This window comes from Selaginella moellendorffii, unplaced genomic scaffold (genome assembly GCF_000143415.4).
Source record: "Selaginella moellendorffii unplaced genomic scaffold, v1.0 SELMOscaffold_98, whole genome shotgun sequence".
Classification (NCBI taxonomy): domain Eukaryota; kingdom Viridiplantae; phylum Streptophyta; class Lycopodiopsida; order Selaginellales; family Selaginellaceae; genus Selaginella; species Selaginella moellendorffii.
Genome location: NW_003314359.1, coordinates 509,771 through 527,076, shown reverse-complemented (window position 1 = coordinate 527,076; position 17,306 = coordinate 509,771). Strand labels below are relative to the sequence as shown.

General features: G+C 51.9%; 7 protein-coding genes across 10 annotated transcripts; 6 read left to right on the top strand and 1 right to left on the bottom strand.

The window, feature by feature from the left end:
* The first annotated feature begins 670 nt into the window (after positions 1–670).
* On the top strand, positions 671–2,424 carry LOC9636393 (protein DMR6-LIKE OXYGENASE 2). Its single transcript, XM_024663303.1, has 3 exons — positions 671–993; positions 1,140–1,814; positions 1,958–2,424. Exons 1-3 carry the CDS (start codon positions 733–735, stop codon positions 2,213–2,215), a joined length of 1,194 nt encoding a protein of 397 aa, XP_024519071.1. The 5' UTR covers positions 671–732; the 3' UTR covers positions 2,216–2,424.
* Positions 2,425–2,598: 174 nt separating this feature from the next.
* Positions 2,599–4,513, bottom strand: LOC9637121 (translation initiation factor IF-2). The gene is made up of 3 exons (XM_002989471.2): positions 4,158–4,513; positions 3,975–4,061; positions 2,599–3,876 (listed from the first exon to the last, which is right to left on the bottom strand). The coding sequence occupies exons 1-3, from the start codon at positions 4,458–4,460 to the stop codon at positions 2,719–2,721; spliced, it is 1,548 nt and encodes a 515-aa protein (XP_002989517.1). The 5' UTR covers positions 4,461–4,513; the 3' UTR covers positions 2,599–2,718.
* Positions 4,472–8,515, top strand: LOC9637119 (arogenate dehydratase/prephenate dehydratase 1, chloroplastic). 3 transcript variants are annotated; one of them, XM_024663329.1, is made up of 13 exons: positions 6,610–6,628; positions 6,682–6,732; positions 6,784–7,037; positions 7,088–7,152; positions 7,202–7,294; positions 7,341–7,541; positions 7,595–7,675; positions 7,735–7,830; positions 7,883–7,960; positions 8,013–8,102; positions 8,150–8,217; positions 8,275–8,356; positions 8,416–8,515. In XM_024663329.1, exons 3-13 carry the CDS (start codon positions 6,797–6,799, stop codon positions 8,470–8,472), a joined length of 1,152 nt encoding a protein of 383 aa, XP_024519097.1. In that variant the 5' UTR covers positions 6,610–6,628; positions 6,682–6,732; positions 6,784–6,796; the 3' UTR covers positions 8,473–8,515. The 3 variants fall into 3 exon arrangements, 2 of the variants coding, with proteins under 2 accessions (XP_024519097.1, XP_024519096.1); XM_024663328.1 differs by having other exon boundaries at positions 8,150–8,356; XR_002990824.1 differs by lacking the exons at positions 7,088–7,152; positions 7,202–7,294; positions 7,341–7,541; ... (5 more) ...; positions 8,275–8,356; positions 8,416–8,515 and having other exon boundaries at positions 4,472–6,628; positions 6,784–6,907.
* Positions 8,514–10,379, top strand: LOC9637118 (developmentally-regulated G-protein 3). The gene is made up of 10 exons (XM_024663331.1): positions 8,514–8,637; positions 8,692–8,745; positions 8,792–8,965; positions 9,038–9,109; positions 9,177–9,236; positions 9,299–9,408; positions 9,477–9,776; positions 9,835–10,026; positions 10,094–10,145; positions 10,212–10,379. The coding sequence occupies exons 1-10, from the start codon at positions 8,596–8,598 to the stop codon at positions 10,260–10,262; spliced, it is 1,107 nt and encodes a 368-aa protein (XP_024519099.1). The 5' UTR covers positions 8,514–8,595; the 3' UTR covers positions 10,263–10,379.
* A 100-nt stretch (positions 10,380–10,479) lies between these two features.
* Positions 10,480–11,990, top strand: LOC9637117 (vacuolar protein sorting-associated protein 2 homolog 3). 2 transcript variants are annotated; one of them, XM_024663333.1, is made up of 10 exons: positions 10,480–10,555; positions 10,618–10,662; positions 10,712–10,746; positions 10,820–10,870; positions 10,935–11,039; positions 11,123–11,194; positions 11,337–11,408; positions 11,486–11,566; positions 11,632–11,711; positions 11,794–11,990. In XM_024663333.1, the coding sequence occupies exons 1-10, from the start codon at positions 10,519–10,521 to the stop codon at positions 11,843–11,845; spliced, it is 630 nt and encodes a 209-aa protein (XP_024519101.1). In that variant the 5' UTR covers positions 10,480–10,518; the 3' UTR covers positions 11,846–11,990. The 2 variants fall into 2 exon arrangements, with proteins under 2 accessions (XP_024519101.1, XP_002989576.2); XM_002989530.2 differs by having other exon boundaries at positions 10,482–10,555; positions 11,620–11,711.
* Positions 11,991–12,219: 229 nt separating this feature from the next.
* On the top strand, positions 12,220–14,423 carry LOC9636392 (glutamine synthetase nodule isozyme). The gene is made up of 13 exons (XM_024663332.1): positions 12,220–12,402; positions 12,473–12,512; positions 12,587–12,693; positions 12,750–12,798; positions 12,853–12,959; positions 13,022–13,109; positions 13,171–13,299; positions 13,369–13,443; positions 13,499–13,590; positions 13,646–13,805; positions 13,862–13,922; positions 14,048–14,135; positions 14,192–14,423. Exons 1-13 carry the CDS (start codon positions 12,332–12,334, stop codon positions 14,220–14,222), a joined length of 1,098 nt encoding a protein of 365 aa, XP_024519100.1. The 5' UTR covers positions 12,220–12,331; the 3' UTR covers positions 14,223–14,423.
* A 48-nt stretch (positions 14,424–14,471) lies between these two features.
* Positions 14,472–17,267, top strand: LOC112342078 (pentatricopeptide repeat-containing protein At3g26782, mitochondrial-like). Its single transcript, XM_024663302.1, has 2 exons — positions 14,472–14,504; positions 14,589–17,267. Exons 1-2 carry the CDS (start codon positions 14,472–14,474, stop codon positions 17,265–17,267), a joined length of 2,712 nt encoding a protein of 903 aa, XP_024519070.1.
* The last annotated feature ends 39 nt before the right edge of the window (positions 17,268–17,306 follow it).

Sequence of the window (17,306 nt, the reverse complement as noted above, 5' to 3'; positions counted from 1 at the left end):
GGGGGTCTCGGGTTTTTAAGGATGGTTGGCACGGCATTGTCAAGGCAGTCCTTTCTACATCGATGGAGAAAAGGTGGGACGCTCTCCGGGTTTTGAAATTCAAGTGTCGAGGCTTTTTCTATGTGCCGCATTTTCTTCGCGGGAGAGACCAATCCTCTCGCTGCTCGTTTTCCAGAAAGACAATTGGACGGTGTAGAGCGAGCGGATGGTCTTTCAAGGATGATCTCACAGGGTGGGGTCATGCACTGCCTCAGCGGTGATCTCATGGATTCCGGAGGAGCTGACAGCTGATTACAGAAAGTGGAGTTTTAAGTAGATCACTCTTCTCTTGCCTCGAAGAATTAAACTAATCCCCTCCCTCCCTCTCTCTCTCTCTCTCTCTCTCTCCCCTCCCTCTCTCCCTCTCTCTCTCTGTATTTTTTTCAGGATTGTGTACTACTGGCTCACAGAAGACCACGCAAGATAGCTTTTCTGCGGCGAGAAGGAGAGGGGATATCAACATGTCAGTGTAAGCCCGCTCTCTTTCTTACCAAATGCATTTAGTTTCTTCCTTTTATGTGTTTTCTACGTTCTAGTGATATCTATACGCTTATTTTACGTCTCCCTGTACATGACATACGGCCTGATACTTTGACTTGTCCTGCCTCTCCTGCCTATAAAGCAGAAATGCAGTTCGAGCAAAGCCTTGCATGAGTGTGTGAAGTTGAGGGTTAAGGGTAAAAGAGGCTAGCCATGGGAGTTTTGAGCGCGAGCAGTACAGTAGAGCACAAGCGTCCATATCTGAGAGGTGTTAAGGTGCTGGTGGATGGTGGTATGGATATCGTCCCGGATATTTATATCCAGCCCGAGCACCAGCGCTTGTGCAAGTCCAAAGTTTGCCCCGACACACAAGACATTCCAGTGATCGACCTCCGGGAACTCAGCAACAGTGGCAACAGGCCCAAGGCCATCGCGGCTATCGGACAAGCCTGCCAAAAGTGGGGATTTTTCCAGGTTTGGATCTTTCTTCCAAGGCTTGTTTTTTCTTGCTGTCTGCGATCTAAAGTTTTGTATGTTTCTTCCAGCTAGGATATACATGTGTTGTTTTCAGTCCGCCGATCTAACTCTTCCTCCAAAATCACCTTTTGTCTGTTTCTCAGGTGACAAATCACGGAGTCCCGGTGGCGACGACGGAGAAGATGAAAGAAGTGGCCTATGAGTTCTTTGAATTGCCGGTGGAGGAGAAGATGGCGTATCACGCCACCAGCATGTCTTCCAAGATGACAATGTACGGGACGAGCTTCAATCCTTACGAGGACAAAACCTTCGACTGGCGCGACTACCTCCGCCACTCCTGCAATCCTCTCTCGGAAGAAAACGTCTCGTCGTGGCCGGCGAATCCTCCCTCCTACAGGCAAGCCACTCACTCCACCCACACTTTCCTCCGTTTTGCTTCTCTCCATTTCTACAAAAGCTCCAAGGCTTACTCTGTTTCTGTCTGCACATCCAGGGAAACTGCAGTTAACTACAGCGAGGCAGTGGGCTCTCTCTGCAAGTCACTATTGCGGGCTCTCTCGGAAAGCCTCGGCCTCTCTCCCGAGTTCCTGGACGCGGCATTCGGCACACCAAACGAGCGCTTCCTCCTGCTCAATTACTATCCGCCTTGTCCCGACCCGGCGCTGGCTCTCGGCCTGAGCAGCCATTCCGACGTGGGAGGGATCACAATTCTGCTCCAGGACGCAACCTCGGGCCTCCAAGTGCTCAACGACGGTCAATGGATTCCTGTCAAGCCACTCCCCGGTGCCTTCGTTGTAAACGTGGGAGACCAGCTACAGGTAAAATGATTTTCAAGTCCTTCCCTGTGTCCGAGAGAATCAAGCATAAGATACAGGGACAGAAGTGCAAAAAAGAGAGATCTGGTTTTATTCTTTGGCTCGCACTCATGTCATTCTTTATCTTTTTTATCCCCCTTGGGCAGGTTTTGAGCAACGGGAAGTACAAGAGCGTCGAGCACCGGGTGGTGCTCAACTCGGAGTGCCCCAGGCTTTCCATCGCGCTCTTCTACAACCCGTCCTTCAACACGGTGGTGTCGCCGGTGGAGGAGCTGCTGGACGAGAGCCACCCTCCACTCTACAAGGAGTTTACCTTCTCCGACTATAAGAAGCGCTTCTACGCCAAGCTCGACGGCAAGGCGTGCATCCGCAGCGTCCAGACGACCGTGGAAGCCAGCAGCTAAAAACTTCTCTCGAGCTTTCCTTTTGTTTCGCCATAGCTCGCTCGATATAGACGAATCTTAACAGGAAACTCACCGACCAACAGGATCAACAGGTATATATAGGTAGCCAATGGCACACAAGCACAAAAAAAAAAATACTAGTATACCCGGAAAAGGTTGGAAAAAGCTAGTTTTTAATTTCTGCCGTAAAAGAAAAGCCTAGCATATCAGACATGTGTCGAATCTGGTTCCCAAACTGCCTAGCAGCTCCCCTTTAAAAAGAAAGGAAAGCCCTTGAAAAAGTCTAGGGCACACGTCAGCACCACTTCCCAATGCCACGTCATCCACGAGCTGGCGTGGCGGACACGTGATTGCGCGCACTTTCGCTTGTCCAGTCCAGTTTATAGCTGCAAGAAAGGAACAAAATCTTCTTTCACGAAAGAAAAAGCGAGATTTTTGTACCTCCGCGTCACGTGAAAATTTACACGCGGCCCGATACTAGCAAGATTCATGACGACTACGAATCACGGCTGGTTTAACTCGAAAAGAGCTTCCAGGGCGAGAAGGTACTCGTCGCCACCACCGCCACCGCCACCGCCACCGCCACCACCACCGCCAAAGCCACCACTGCTCATCCTCTCCAAATCCCCGCACTGGGATCCACTTCCGCCAACCAAGTTATGGAGGCTCGGGCACGGCGATACCGTCGGCGGGTGAGCGGCTGGAAGGACTTGCGCTGGAGCGCTCGTAGTACCCGGCACAGGGGCGACCGCCACTTTGCCGGAAGATCGCTTCTTCGTTTGCTGCGTCCGTGCCTTCTGGACGGTGGCCTGAGCGGTGGGCCTCGCCGTCCTCTTCACCAGCCGGATGGAGCTCGCGCTCGCGTCCGGCCTTAAAGCACCACTGTTCTTGTCCACTGCTGCTCCTTCCGTCATAATCGATGGCGGTGCTGCGGATACTGTCCATCCTCCTAATGTCGGTCCTGCTGTCGGTGCCCCTGGTGATAGCGATGACGCCGTTGCTTTTCTTGCTGTTGCTGTTGCTGTTGCTGTAGCCGCTGTTGATGCTAAGTCGGCTCTAACCACACCACCATTTGTCGGTCTTGTTGGTGATAAGTGCTGAGCACCACTTTGCTGTTGTTCCATCACGGACGCCGCTGTTCTGAATTGTCTAACACTGCCGGTAGCGCTTCCTGGCGGCTGTCTAGAAGGAGCATTCTTCCCTGTCACCGTCGGAGCTGGAGGACGGACGCCTCTCACCCCACCTAGATTTCTAGTCACACTGCTCGTTGAGCCTGACGTTGTGTAGTACCTGACTTTGGGAACTCGCTTCGCGAGGCCCAGAGCATAGTCGGACATGGTCGCTGTTCCCACTGCCGGCGGCTTCGCCAGGCTTGAGGCGAATGGTGGAAACTGCGGCGGTACTAAAGGTGGTGGCGGTGGTCGTGTCACTGTTGCTGCTACTACTGTTGGCCGAGGAAGTGGCGCTGCTGTTAGTCTTCTTGCATGAGTTGCTTGAGGTGGTCTTGGTCTCTGGATCTTCGCAACCGGCGGTAAGAGAGCCAACTCGGGCGTCTTATTCGATTTTCGCATCGTCAGCCACTGAGCTTCCTTGTCGGAAGCGTCGCAGTGAGTCGACCAGTAAGCACAGGGTGCTAATGTGTCGCAAACAAAGCAGTGGCACTAGAACAAAGAAGAAAAAAAAAAAGAAAAAAGAAAAATGGATTGATGATCTATAAGTGTCGAGTTCGTCCAGGAAGAAAGTTTAATCCGGCACTTACTTGTTCACAGAAGTCTATGTGTGGCGTAGCACTGAAAGGAAAACGCACGCAAAGATGTCGAGCGTGAGGAAAATCCCTGCATGCCACCTACAAAGCCCATTCCTTCCTTTAGAACAAAACAATCGGTGAAAAAACAAGAACACAAGAACAGCGAAGAAAAACTCTAGATCATCGTGAACTTACCGGTCCAGTTTCTCCAGTGACCACCAATTCGTCCCCATCCACATCCACCGCCTGGAATAGCCTGGAGTTGGAAGCGCTAGCCACGATACAGCACTCGAAATCATCCTCGACCAGCGCCTCGATCTTCCGCGGAGGCCGCCTGGAGGAGGAGCGCCGGGTTGCCGCCGTGCACTGCGACTTCTCGATAATAATCACATCGTCGTCGTCATCGTCATCGGGAGCGATAGCAGTGCGCTTCATCGGCAGGAGAAAATCGTCATTCTCATCCGACGAGCTGAGCTCCACGACGCTGCCGAGCTCCATCGTCTCTCATCTCATCCTCTCTGCCCTAAAGCTATAAACCCTAAAAATCTCCTCTCCAAGGGCTAAAGGACGCCATGGTTCGAATCCCATCCGGAAATGCCGCCGCCGCCAAGCTTGCCCGACTCGATCAGGCACTGCGGCCATGCTAGGGATCTCTCGCTGGGCCGCGAGCTCCACGCTCGGATCCTCCGCGATGGCGCTCTCTACTCCAATGTCTTCCTCGCCAATCTCCTCGTCGAGATGTATGGCCGCTGCGGCGCCGTGGAGGAGGCGGCGGCGCTCTTCTCCGCCACCGCTGCCAAGAACTCCTTCAGCTGGAATCTCATGATCGCGGCCCTGATCCGCAATGGCCAGCTCCAGCGCGCGCGCGATCTCTTCCACCAGATGCCGCAGCAAGATGCCGTGGCCGGGAATTCCCTGATCAAGGCCTACGCCGATCGGGGGGAGATCCAAGAGGCAGAGTCGCTGTTCTTGGCGATGCCCAGGAGGGATCTAGTGTCGAGCAACACGATGCTCCGGGCGTACTCCACCGGCGGGGATTTCGATCGCGCCAGAGAGTTTTTCGATGCCATGGCCGATCGGGACGCGGTGTCTTGGAATGTGATGATCCAGGCGTGCGTCACTGCCGGAGATCTCGAGCAAGCGATTGATCTCTTCAATCGATCCCCGGCCCCGGATATCGTCTCAAGAACCGCGATGATCCAAGCGTTTGCCCAGGACGGAGACCTTGATAGCGCCAAAAGAACGTTTGATTCCATGCCAGAAATCAACATAATCTCCTGGAACACGATTCTCACTGCGATTTCCCAGCGCGGCCAGATCGAGAGGGCAAGGAAAGTGTTTGATCAGATCCCACATCCAGATCTAGTTTCCTGGAATTGCATGCTTGGAGCATATGCCCAAGCCGGGCATCTGGATCTAGCGCTAGAGCTCTTCTCACGAATGCCACTGACGAGCTTGATTTCCTGGAACACAATGATCTCCGGATTCAGCCACAGCGGCAACCACCGCACCGCGATGTCGATCTTCTACAAGATGCCCGCCCGCGACACAGTCTCCTGGAATCTGGCAATTGCGGCGCTTGCCCAGGCCGGAAATCTTCACGAGGCCGCCAAGATCTTCAAGAAAATGCCGCAGCGCGACATCGTCTCCTGGAACACGATCCTCCAGGCGCAAGCGTCGGATGGAGCGGTCGAGCAAGCGCGATTGATCTTCGACGCCATGCCCGAGCACGATTCCCTCTCCTGGAACGCGATCCTGGGTGCGTACACCTGCGCGGGGCAAATCGCCCGCGCGGAAGAGATCTTCGCGAGAATGCCGGCCAAGAACCTCGCATCGATGAGCGCCATGGTGTCCGCGCACGCCATGGCTGGAAACCTCGATCACGCGCTAGGGCTCCTGGACGCCATGCCCGAGTGGAACTCGGTCTCGTGGAACGCGATGATCGCCGCGGCGTCGTCCGATGTGGAGCTGGCCGGCTGGCTCTTCGATCGGACGGCGGAGAAGGACGTGGTGACGTGGACGGCCATGGTCGCGGCTTATGCCGGGAGCGGGCATCTGGAGGACGCGAGGAGGGCCTTCTGGAGGATGGACTGCGAGCGCGACGTGGTGGCGTGGACGGCTCTGATCCACGGCGAGGCCATCAACGGCGGCCTGGCAACGGCCAGGATGGTTCTTGATCGAATGCCATGTCCCAATGCGGTGTCCTGGAATGGGGTCATTCAAGCGTTTGCCCAGAACGGGAATCTCCGCGAGGCGCTGGAAATCCTCCGCGAGATGTGTGCCGAGGGATTGGCGCCGGATGGCGTGAGCTTCATCGGCGCGCTGGCGGCGTGCAGCTACATCGGCCTCGTCCAGGGCGCCAAGCGCTGCCTGTGCTCGATGATCGTGGATTTCGGCGTGATTCCGGGCGTGGAGCACTACCACTGCGTGTTGGACGCGCTGGGGCGGGCAGGGAAGCTCGGCGACGCGGAGGAACTGCTCAGGGGGATGCCTCATTCTCCCAACGACGCTACCTGGACGAGCCTGCTGGGATCTTCCAAGATCCATTGCGATCCGGCGCGGGCGGCCGAGGCGGCCAGGAAGCTGGATCCGACGAACGCAGCCCCATATCTAATGCTCGCAAGATGAAGAATTAGGGTTCTTGGTCGCTGGGAGGGAGAGCGCTGGTAAGACACACCTCTTCCACCATCGTTCTCCTTCTAACTCCCGGTTGGAACAGATGCATCATTCGATGCGCGCGAGGATCGGCGAAGAAACTATTTGATGCGAGGTAAGAGACTTCTCTTTGTCTCTGCTGTCTTGACTATTTTGATTCGTGTAGGAATATTTTGCTCATGGCCATTGCCCTCCATCCAAAGGGTATTATTACTCACTGTGGCCCATCTCAAATAGTATCGTCTTCCTCGTCTTGTTCTTCCTCTGCATGGCCTTGTTGGGTCTCCATGGAAGCTCGCAGGCAAGAGAATTACCGTTGCGTCTCGGGCCAGCGTCAGCTCGTCCGGGGAGCCTGTGTTAGTCAGCAACAGGACTCCAAGCCCGACATGGAGCCCAGATTTGAGCTGGATACGCTGCCAAGTGAGTGACCTTTTGCTACATTCCTATCCGAACTCTTTGTGCTGTTCCAGGGCCTCTTTCTGTGACAAGCTTGACATCGCCTGGACAAGGGTCCAAGTTACGAGTTGCTTATCAGGTAGTCTTTTTCGTTTTTCTTGTCCTCAATCACTTGGCTCGGCTTGCAGGGCGTGCCTGGTGCCTACAGTGAAGCTGCCGCTTGTAAGGCTTATCCGAATTGCGAAGCCGTCCCTTGCGAGCAGTTCGACAGTGCATTCCAGGTTTGCATTGTTCTTAGTGTTGTATGGCTCTAAACTTTGGAGGTAGGCTGTGGAACTCTGGCTGGTGGACAGGGCGGTGCTACCGATTGAGAACTCGCTAGGAGGAAGCATTCATCGTAACTACGACCTTCTGCTACGCCACCGGCTACATATTGTGGGTGAAGTGCAGTTCCCAGTTAACCATTGCCTCTTGGGCCTTCCCGGCGTCAAGACAGAGGAGCTGAAGCGCGTCCTTAGTCACTCTCAAGTTAGTTGTACTTCTCTAGCGTTGTTTATTTTGGTCTTGAGGTTTTTCTTCAGGCTCTAGCGCAGTGTGAGCAGACACTGTCTAAGCTGGGAGTTACACGCGAGGCAGTCGACGACACGGCCGGAGCAGCCCAGGCAAGGCATCCTTTTTATTTGGAGTATTGTTTCTTACTTTCTATGCTTCCGTGCTCCAGTATGTCTCGCAAAATAACTTGAGAGATGCAGGGGCAGTTGCCAGTGCCCGAGCAGCTCAGATATACGGGCTTGACGTTTTAGCCGAAGGCATACAGGTAGAATTTTCATTCGGGTTTTTTCGTTTTAATCGTCTCAAAACCAAAACAGGATGACTCCGATAACATCACTCGTTTCTTAATGCTGGCAAGGGATCCTGTCATTCCAAGGAATGATCGTCCGTTCAAGGTAGCCAGCGTTGGATTTTTAACAATCTTATCCAATTGTTTCGTTGTGTAAGACAAGTGTTGTGTTTACACTTGAAGAGGGGCCGGGTGTCCTGTTTAAGGCGCTTGCAGTGTTTGCGCTGCGAGATATAAATCTTACCAAGGTACATCTTTTGCTTATCTTTTCTCTTCGTTTACATTGTCTCTGCAGATAGAGAGCAGACCGCAGCGGAAGAAACCACTGAGGATTGTGGACGATAGCAACACCGGAGTAGCCAAGTCTGTACTGAGAAACAAACTCTTTTCCATGTCTTACATGCTTTTCTCTTCCATCAGGTACTTCGACTACTTGTTTTACATAGACTTTCAAGCATCTATGGCGGACCCAAGAGCACAAAACGCTCTCGGCCACTTACAGGTTCGTATCGAGTTCACTCGATCCAAGCTAAAGTTCCCGTTTCTCTTGTTTTCTCTCAGGAGATTGCTCCATTCATGCGTGTTTTGGGATGCTATCCAATGGACACAGGCTCGTGACTCTTGTTACAAAGTTTTGATGGAAGGAAAACGAATTTTTTTTAAATGCTGGTTAAGTAACGATAGGTCTGGAAGAACCCTAAATATTTGCGCGAGAGGAACGAGCGAGGAGAGGCGGGCGCCATGGCGACCGTGATGCAGAAGATCAAGGACATCGAAGATGAGGTGCGCTTTCTCGGCTGCATTGGTCGCCCGATCGATGGTTTCTTGTTTGCGTAGATGGCGAGGACTCAAAAGAACAAGGCCACAGCGCACCATCTGGGACTGCTCAAGGTAAATGCGCTATACACAGTTCCAATGTGATGATCCGGGCGTGTAGGCAAAGCTCGCGAAACTGAGAAGGGAGATTTTGGCCCCGACTTCCAAAGGAGGCGGTGGAGCTGGAGAGGGATTCGACGTGACCAAGAGTGGAGATTCGCGTGTGGGACTCGTTGGATTTCCTTCCGTCGGGAAGTCGACACTCTTGAACAAGCTAACGGGAACTTTCTCTGAGGTACTTCTCGCTTTGCTAGTTTTCTTTTACTTGTCTTTCTCGCTGAGCTTTCTTGTGTGTTTTTTCTTGTAGGTTGCTTCTTACGAATTCACAACTCTTACTTGCATTCCTGGTGTGATCAAGTACCGGGGAGCAAAGATCCAGGTGTGGATAGTTTGTTTCTTGGCCAAACTTAAAAACGTTATGTGTAACTCTAATCTTTTCTTTCCAGCTTCTTGATCTCCCTGGTATCATCGAAGGTGCAAAAGATGGAAAAGGACGAGGTCGCCAGGTAAGGTGAATTTTTTGAGAATATTGCTATGAAGAGCTATTCAAATGTCTTTGTCCTGGCAGGTTATCAGTACCGCAAGAACTTGCAACTGCATCATCATAGTTCTGGACGCAATCAAGCCCATTACACACAAGAGGCTCATCGAGAAAGAGCTCGAAGGATTTGGAATAAGGCAAGCTTGCTTTGCTTTCTTGATTCTCTCTCTCTTCATTGCCTAAGAATGTCTGTGTTCGTTTTCAGGCTCAATAAAGAACCACCAAATCTTACGTTCAGGAGGAAAGACAAAGGAGGCATAAACTTCACATCTACTGTTTCAAACACGCTCCTGGACCTGGAAACGGTGAAGGCAATCTGCGGGGAATACAGGATACACAACGCGGACGTGTCGCTGAGATACGATGCCACTGCAGATGATCTGATCGACGTCATTGAAGGGAATCGCATGTACATACCCTGCGTCTATGCCGTCAACAAGATTGATCAGGTCACGTTGGAAGAGCTCGAGATTCTGGATAAGCTGCCGCATTACTGTCCAGTGAGGTGAGCTCGGTTTTCTTGCAAAAATGTCGCCGGCTCTAAAGTTTTCCTGTTTCCATAGTGCACATCTGGAGTGGAACTTGGATGGACTCTTGGAAAAAGTCTGGGAGTACTTGGACTTGGTGAGAGTGTACACGAAACCGAAGGCCATGAGTCCGGACTACGAGGATCCGGTTATACTTTCAGCGAAGAAGCGCACCGTGGAGGACTTTTGCCTGAGAATCCACAAGGACATGCTCAAACAATTCAAGTAGTAAGTATCCACGCACATCTCTGAAATCTTTGGAGCTGATTAAAACGCGCTTGTCTGCGTCTTCCAGCGCGTTAGTCTGGGGATCTAGTGCGAAACACAAGCCGCAACGTGTAGGAAAGGTATGTTAGATGTTCTTCTTTGTTTTTGCGCCTCGATCGTTTAGAAAACCTCTGCCTTTGTTCCAGGAGCACGAGCTAGACGATGAAGACGTGGTTCAGATTATTAAAAAGATCTAATGTAAGTAGGCTTTGCTGCTTAGCTATCTAGCTATTCTAGCTCTTATTCTTCTTTTCTATTAAACAAAAATGTTATATTCTTGCATTTTGAAGCAAATCTTTGGCAAAATTAATCGATAGCTTGTTTGACTACATCGATGGCGTTGATCTGTACAGAATCTTAGTGGGGGCGTTTGACGGCTGAGATTGGCTATCAACGGTAACTTTGTGCCAGCAAAGGGTTGGGATTTAGGGTTTCTAGAGATCCTCGTCGAAGATGCTCAAGTTTTTCAAGAAGAAGACCACTGCCAAAGGTGGAGCCACATTGTTTTCTCGTTCCCACGCGCTCTTCTCTGACCTAGCCTCTGGATTTCAGATGCGTTGCGGACGAGCAAGCGGGAGATGGCGGTGGCGACACGAGGTATTTGGGGTTTTCCTTGTCCGGATGTCGCTGACATTGGGAAATCCAGGGATTGAGCGAGAGATTGGGAGCCTGCAGCTCGAGGTATGAAACTTTGGCCAGGAAACAATGGCTTTTTCCCTTGTTCACGGTGGATTTGAGCCTTGAATTTGTCCAGGAGAAGAAGCTTGTGGCCGAGATTAAGAAGACTGCCAAGAGTGGAAATGAGGTACTTGCTCTTACAGTTCTCTGGAAGAAGTTTTAATGTGTGTTTGTGTAATGGGATCGAGCAGGCAGCAGTGAAAATCCTTGCCAGGCAACTTATCAGGCTTCGGCAGCAAATAGCAAAGCTTCAGGGAAGCCGGGCACAAATGCGGGGTGTTGCCACACACACTCAGGTTAGCAGCTGAGAAAGAACAGAAGATTCAAGATGTCTAAGTTTTGAGCCACCGACTGTTGATGGATTGATTGCTTGTTCCAGGCTATGTACGCGAATACTGCTGTTGGTGGAGCAATGAAAGGAGCTAATAAAGCCATGGAAGCCATGAATAAGGTCGGTCAGATAGATACTTCTTCCTCCTCTGAGAATTTTAAGTTTAGTTCTTCTTCCTTTTCGTGTCGTCCAGAGTTTCTAGTTTTTCTTGCTTTCGGCTATGGCTTCCAGCTTTGCTAAGTTGCTTTCTTTCATCTCGCAGAAAATGGAGCCTTCGAAGCAAGCTAAAGTAATGCAAGAGTTCCAGCGGCAGTCCGCGAAAATGGACATGACGGTACATTTCCTGTTTTCTTTGATGCTGCATAGCGAGCGGTTAAAATTCTTTCTTTTATTCTTCCATCGCTTTCCCAGACCGAGATGATGTCGGATTCCATCGACGATGCACTAGACAATGACGATGCCGAGGAGGAGACCGACGAGCTCACAAACCAGGTACACAAATCACTTGAGCTTCGTTCCCCCACTCTTTCTCACAAACCGACCAGGTACTCGACGAGATTGGAGTGGACATCGCAGCACAGCTATCGTCGGCTCCCAGGGGAAAAGCCAGCAAAACGAGATCTCAAACTTTAGGAAGGTAATTCTCGTTCTCTCGACTCTCTTCTCGAAAGAAAACGAAGGGAAAAACTCACCTTTTTTTCCTTTTTGCTGTTGTTTAGCTCCGGAGTGGACGATCTGGAGCAAAGGCTAGCTGCATTGCGGCATGTTTGAGCTTGAGCACGCTCACAGTGGTCTGTACTATAAAATATACGGTAATTTGTTAGCTTGAGTGTGGTAGCTTTTGGATAATCTACTAGGTGGAGTGGAATCTTCTCGAATCGAAGTGGAAGAATATAAACTTTTCTCCTGGTCGTCACATAGATTCATTGTATTGTAGCTATTGTCACGGAGCTTTCGAAGGGGCGCCGCATAAAAGCTGTTTCGTACGTAGGCCGGTGGTGGCCACACCTGTACGGCTTGCGAATTGTAAGATGGGACTTATCTCGTGCCTGGCCAGCATCGCAAACTGGCGCAAACGTTAGCGTACAAACTCGTACGGAACCATGGCTGCCGTACGCGTCATGTGACGGTCCTATTTATGCTTGCCCTCCCTCCATAGCTTTTCATTCCTTGGAGGAGCTAAAGAGCTCCCTTTTCTCTCTCTCTCTCTCTCTCTCTCTCTCGGTATTTCTAGGTTTTCGTGGGGAGCGATCGACCATGTCGCGTCTCACGGATCTCGTCGATCTTGACATCTCGGGCAGCAAGAAGGTGATCGCGGAGTACATATGGTGCGTCGCTCGGACAATGCCAGCTCCCCGTGCTCTCGTTCTTGCTGAGATTCTTGGATTTTGTTGGCAGGATCGGCGGATCGGGGATGGATCTCCGGAGCAAAGCCAGGGTGAGCGGCCGGCAGCCGGCATTGGTGGATCTTCTTGTTGTGTGAGCTTGCTCACTGTGCTTCTTCTCCTCCAGACCTTGGATGTCCCAAAGGTGGAAGATCTAAAGCAGATCCCAAAGTGGAATTTCGATGGCTCCAGCACGGGCCAGGCTCCTGGGGAGGACAGTGAAGTCATTCTCTAGTACGTTTTGCTCGTTTGCTCTCGAGGATAAGTTCTAAAACTCTGTTTGTCTCCAGTCCCCAGGCGAAATTCAATGATCCATTCAGGAGAGGCAACAACATCCTCGTGAGTTTTCTCTTTGCTCTTGTCTGAGATTATATCCACTGGTTCCTTGGTCAGGTGATCTGCGATGCCTACACACCGACCGGCGAGCCAATCCCTTCGAACAAGAGGGCTGCTGCTGCGAAGATCTTCAGCCACCCGGACGTTGCAAAAGAGGAGACATGGTAAAGTTTTCTCTTCCAGCTGAAAGGTCTGTTGTGATTTCCACTTCGTCTCCATTTTGAAGGTACGGGATTGAGCAAGAATACACGCTCCTTCAGAAGGATGTGAAGTGGCCTTTGGGCTGGCCGATTAACGGATATCCAGGAGCTCAGGTGCGATCACAATCAATCCATTTCCTCCTCCTTTGCCTCAACTGATATTTTGTTTCTTCAGGGACCATACTACTGTGGAACTGGTGCTGACAAAGCCTGGGGCAGAGACATTGTGAACGCTCACTACAAGGCTTGCCTATACGCAGGAGTCAAGATCAGCGGCATCAACGGGGAAGTCATGCCGGGTCAAGTAAGAGCTTCGGAAGCATTCGTTTTTTCTCGTTCAAGCTCTTATCGCTCGTTTTGTTGTGTTGGCCAGTGGGAGTTTCAGGTTGGCCCCGTCGAGGGGATCTCGGCCGGCGATCAACTCTGGGCCGCACGATACATCCTCGAGGTGAAACTTAAAATCCTGTGGAGATCGTTAACAAACGCTGTCTTTGTTTTTTCAGAGGATCACCGAGATTGCAGGGGTGGTCCTCTCATTTGACCCGAAACCAATCGAAGGAGATTGGAATGGGGCGGGTGCCCACACGAACTACAGGTATGCGTCGTTGTTTGTTATTCTTTTGTCTCGACGCTTGACTTTCGATGAACAGCACCAAGTCGATGCGTGAAGAGGGAGGCTACGAGGTCATAAAGAGTGCCATCGAGAAGCTTGGACTGAGGCACAAGGAGCACATCTCGGCCTACGGCGAAGGCAACGACAGAAGACTCACTGGCAGGCACGAGACAGCGAGCATTCACTCCTTCTCCTGGGTACGAAAGTTCTCTCTTTTTTTTGTTCCATTCAAAGCTCAAAACTTTTACTCCAGGGCGTTGCGAATCGTGGCGCGTCTGTCCGCGTTGGTCGCGATACTGAGAAAGATGGGAAAGGTACGTATCACGCAGTAGGCATTTGCTAGACTTTCCGCATTGTTTTTTTTCTTTTTCCAGTCAATATTCCATCTGCAGGATCCAGGCTGAGATTGTTGACTGTGTGCTCCTTTTTCCTGGCACAGGATATTTCGAGGATAGGCGCCCAGCTTCCAACATGGATCCATACATCGTTACCTCGATGATCGCCGAGACCACAATCTTATACAAGCCCGGTAAGTTCTCCTTTGATTTTCCCCGTGTTTTCGGAGCTCATTCCTCTCGCTGCAGAGTAAGAGACACTTTCAGCAGCTGCAATAAATTCTTTTTGTTTTTACTTCTCCAAACTCGCAAGGCAAGCTCCCATGTTATCGATTTGATTCCAAGGAAATAATCCTGGCAACGGTTCATCGCGTGGACAATGCAAGCGAGTGACTCCATTCATTGGTTTGAGATGAGACTCTTCTTTTGTCCTTTGATATATGACCAATATAAACTTACACAAAGAACCCTATTCGGTCAGATGGTCTTTAAGCGGCTCCTCCCGATAGAAAAGCGAGTAGAGCAGGCATGGCACGAGTTCTTCGCAGATCCTTCTCTTTGGTGGGACAATCGCGCTAAAAACGTAAGAATGCTACGAACTTTTGTGATCTTCCTCTTCTTTTTCTTAGATCTTCGTCTGTACAGTGGCCCAAGTTTCCAGACTTCAAGCATTCCACCACCGGCGAGTGCTTGTGGCTCAACGCCAGGGAGTGCCCGGAATGGGTCCACAGCAAGCTCGCCTCGCTGAAAACTCTGGCCGCGGGACAATCTGGAAGAGCACAATACAAAAAGAGAGAGATCGAAACCAACCATGGAAGCTCTTCTCTCCAGCTCGCACAACCAGTAAGTACACTCCCATGCTCCTCGCAGAAACGCGATGCATCTGGAGTGACAGCAGCCAGCGTACTCGCTGCCCTCAAATCCTGCCGAAGCTCCACGCATTTATCCACGGGGAAGGAGCTTCACCGGCAGGCGGACGAGTGTGGCCTCGTCTCCAATCCTTTCATGGCGTGTAGCCTGATCGCCATGTATGGGAGGTGTGGCAGCATGCCGCTCGCGCAGCAGCTCTTTGACGGCATGCCGCAGCACGACGTTTTCACCTGGAACTCGTTGATCCTGGGATACGTCACGGCCGGGGACAGTGACGCTGCGTTACGGCTCTTTGACGCCATGGACTGCGAGCCGGACGCGCGGAGCTTTGTCTTCGCGCTCAAGGCCTGTGCCGGCTTGGCTGCTCGGGAAGGAAAGGATCCGGTCCTCGGCAAGCTTGTCAAGAAGCGGTGCTTGGAGAGGGGCATGGCTTTGCATGCCGCAGCGGCGAAGCGTGGCTTTGTCTCCGACTTGTACGTAGCGAGCACGATGGTGGACATGTACGCAAAGTGTGGGAGCATGGCGCAAGCTCGCAACGTTTTTGACGAGATGAAAGAGCGCAACGCAGTCTCGTGGACGGCTCTCATGCTCGGCTATGTCGAGAATGGCGAAGATCTTCTGGCTTTGGAGCTGTTTGAGAGGATGAAGGAGGACAGGAGCTGTGTTGTGGATGCCAAAGTTTTGGTGGCGGCACTCATGGCGTGTGCGAAGCTTGCCGCCACTGGAAGTTCGAAGGAGATACTGGACAAAGGTCGAGAGCTTCATGCTCGAGCTCGAAAGAGCGGCTTGATCAACAGTTTTGTGGAGAGCACGCTCGTCAGCATGTACTCCAAGTGCGGCAGCATGACCGAAGCTCGGGCTGTTTTCGACCAGATGGTGAGCCCGGACACAGTGACTGTCAACTCGCTCATGCTCGGCTACGTTGACAACGAAGAGAGCGAGTCCGCTCTAGAGCTTGTTCGGAGTTGTGTGATACCAGACTCTCGGACGCTGGTTGCTGGACTGGCTGCCTGCGCTCGCTGCGCCAAGAAGAATCCCGCTGACAAGCCAAAGTTCTTGAAGCTAGGACAAGATTTCCACTCGCAGGCTCTCCAGGACCCGGAAAGACTGCTCGACATTTACGTGCAAACCACCCTGGTCGACATGTACTCGAGCTGCGGCAGCACCTCAGAGGCTCGAGCAGTGTTTGATGGCATCGATCTCGGATCACGCACGGTAGCAACCTGGAATGCGATGCTCCTGGGATACGCTGAGAACGGCGAGAGTGCGTTGGCTCTTGACCTCTATCGCCAGATGACGAGATCAAGCTGCCAAGCAAACTCCATCACGCTGGTGGCCGCGCTCATGGCCTGCGGCAACTTAATGGCGCTCGACGCCGGACGGGCGATCATCCTGGAGGATCAAGGTGGCGCGAAGCTGCTCCAAAAAGGCGGCGGCGGCCATGATCCGTTCCTGGCAGCCACCAGCGTGATAAACTTCTACGCCAAGTGTGGAGACATAGAGGAAGCGGAGAGGGCGTTTAATGAGATGCCAGTCAAAGACACGGCTGCACGGAATGCGCTTCTGTCGGCCTACTCCCAGCAGGGAGACAGCTCCCGGGCTTGTGATGTTTTCGACAAGATGGTGGACGAGAATGTCGGGGTGGATAAAGTCACTCTTGTCTGTGTGCTGCGAGCTTGCAGCCGGGGCGGATTGGTTGCCAGGGGCAAGGCCTACTTCCATACAATGGCCAAGGTGTACGGAATAACCCCCACGCTGGAACATTATGGTTGCATGGTGGATCTTCTCGGCCGGGCCGGTTTGATCGGGGAGGCCGTGGACATGGTCCGTGCGATGCCGTACGAGCCCGATGTGGCGGTGTGGACGGCCGTGTTGAGCGCCTGCCGCAAGTGGGGAAGTGTGGAGTTTGGGAAGGTTGCGTTTGAGGCCCTGGTGGGGCTGGACCCGACGAACTCGATCCCGTATGTGTTGATGGCCCAGATCTATCGGACTGTGGGGATGGAGGACAAGCAGGAGCAAGTCGAGAGGACGAGAAAGTTGGCGGGGGCTTGGAAAAAGGCTGGGGAGAGCTTTTGGGTCGACGGTGCTGATAAGACACATAGTTTTGTGGTTGGGGATGTTGTTTCTCATCCTCGAAGTGAAGATATCTTGGTGAAATTGAAGAGCTTGCATGCAAGGATAAAGAGTAAGCATAAGAAACTTACGAAGGTTGAGGAAGACGATGACGATGCGGAAGCTCACAGTGAAAGATTGGCAGTAGTTTTTGCCTTGATCAGCACAAGCAAAAATGCTACCGTCAGAATTGTAAACAATATGAGAATGTGTGAGGGCTGCCACAGGGTCTGTAAGGCCATTGCAAAATTGGAAGGGAGAAGGATAATTGTGAGAGACACAAGTGTTATTCATGTATTTGACGGTAGGAAAGAAGAATGCTCATGTGGTGATTCTTGGTAGTTGAATTGAACTATTACTTTTCAACTAGACAATATTTCC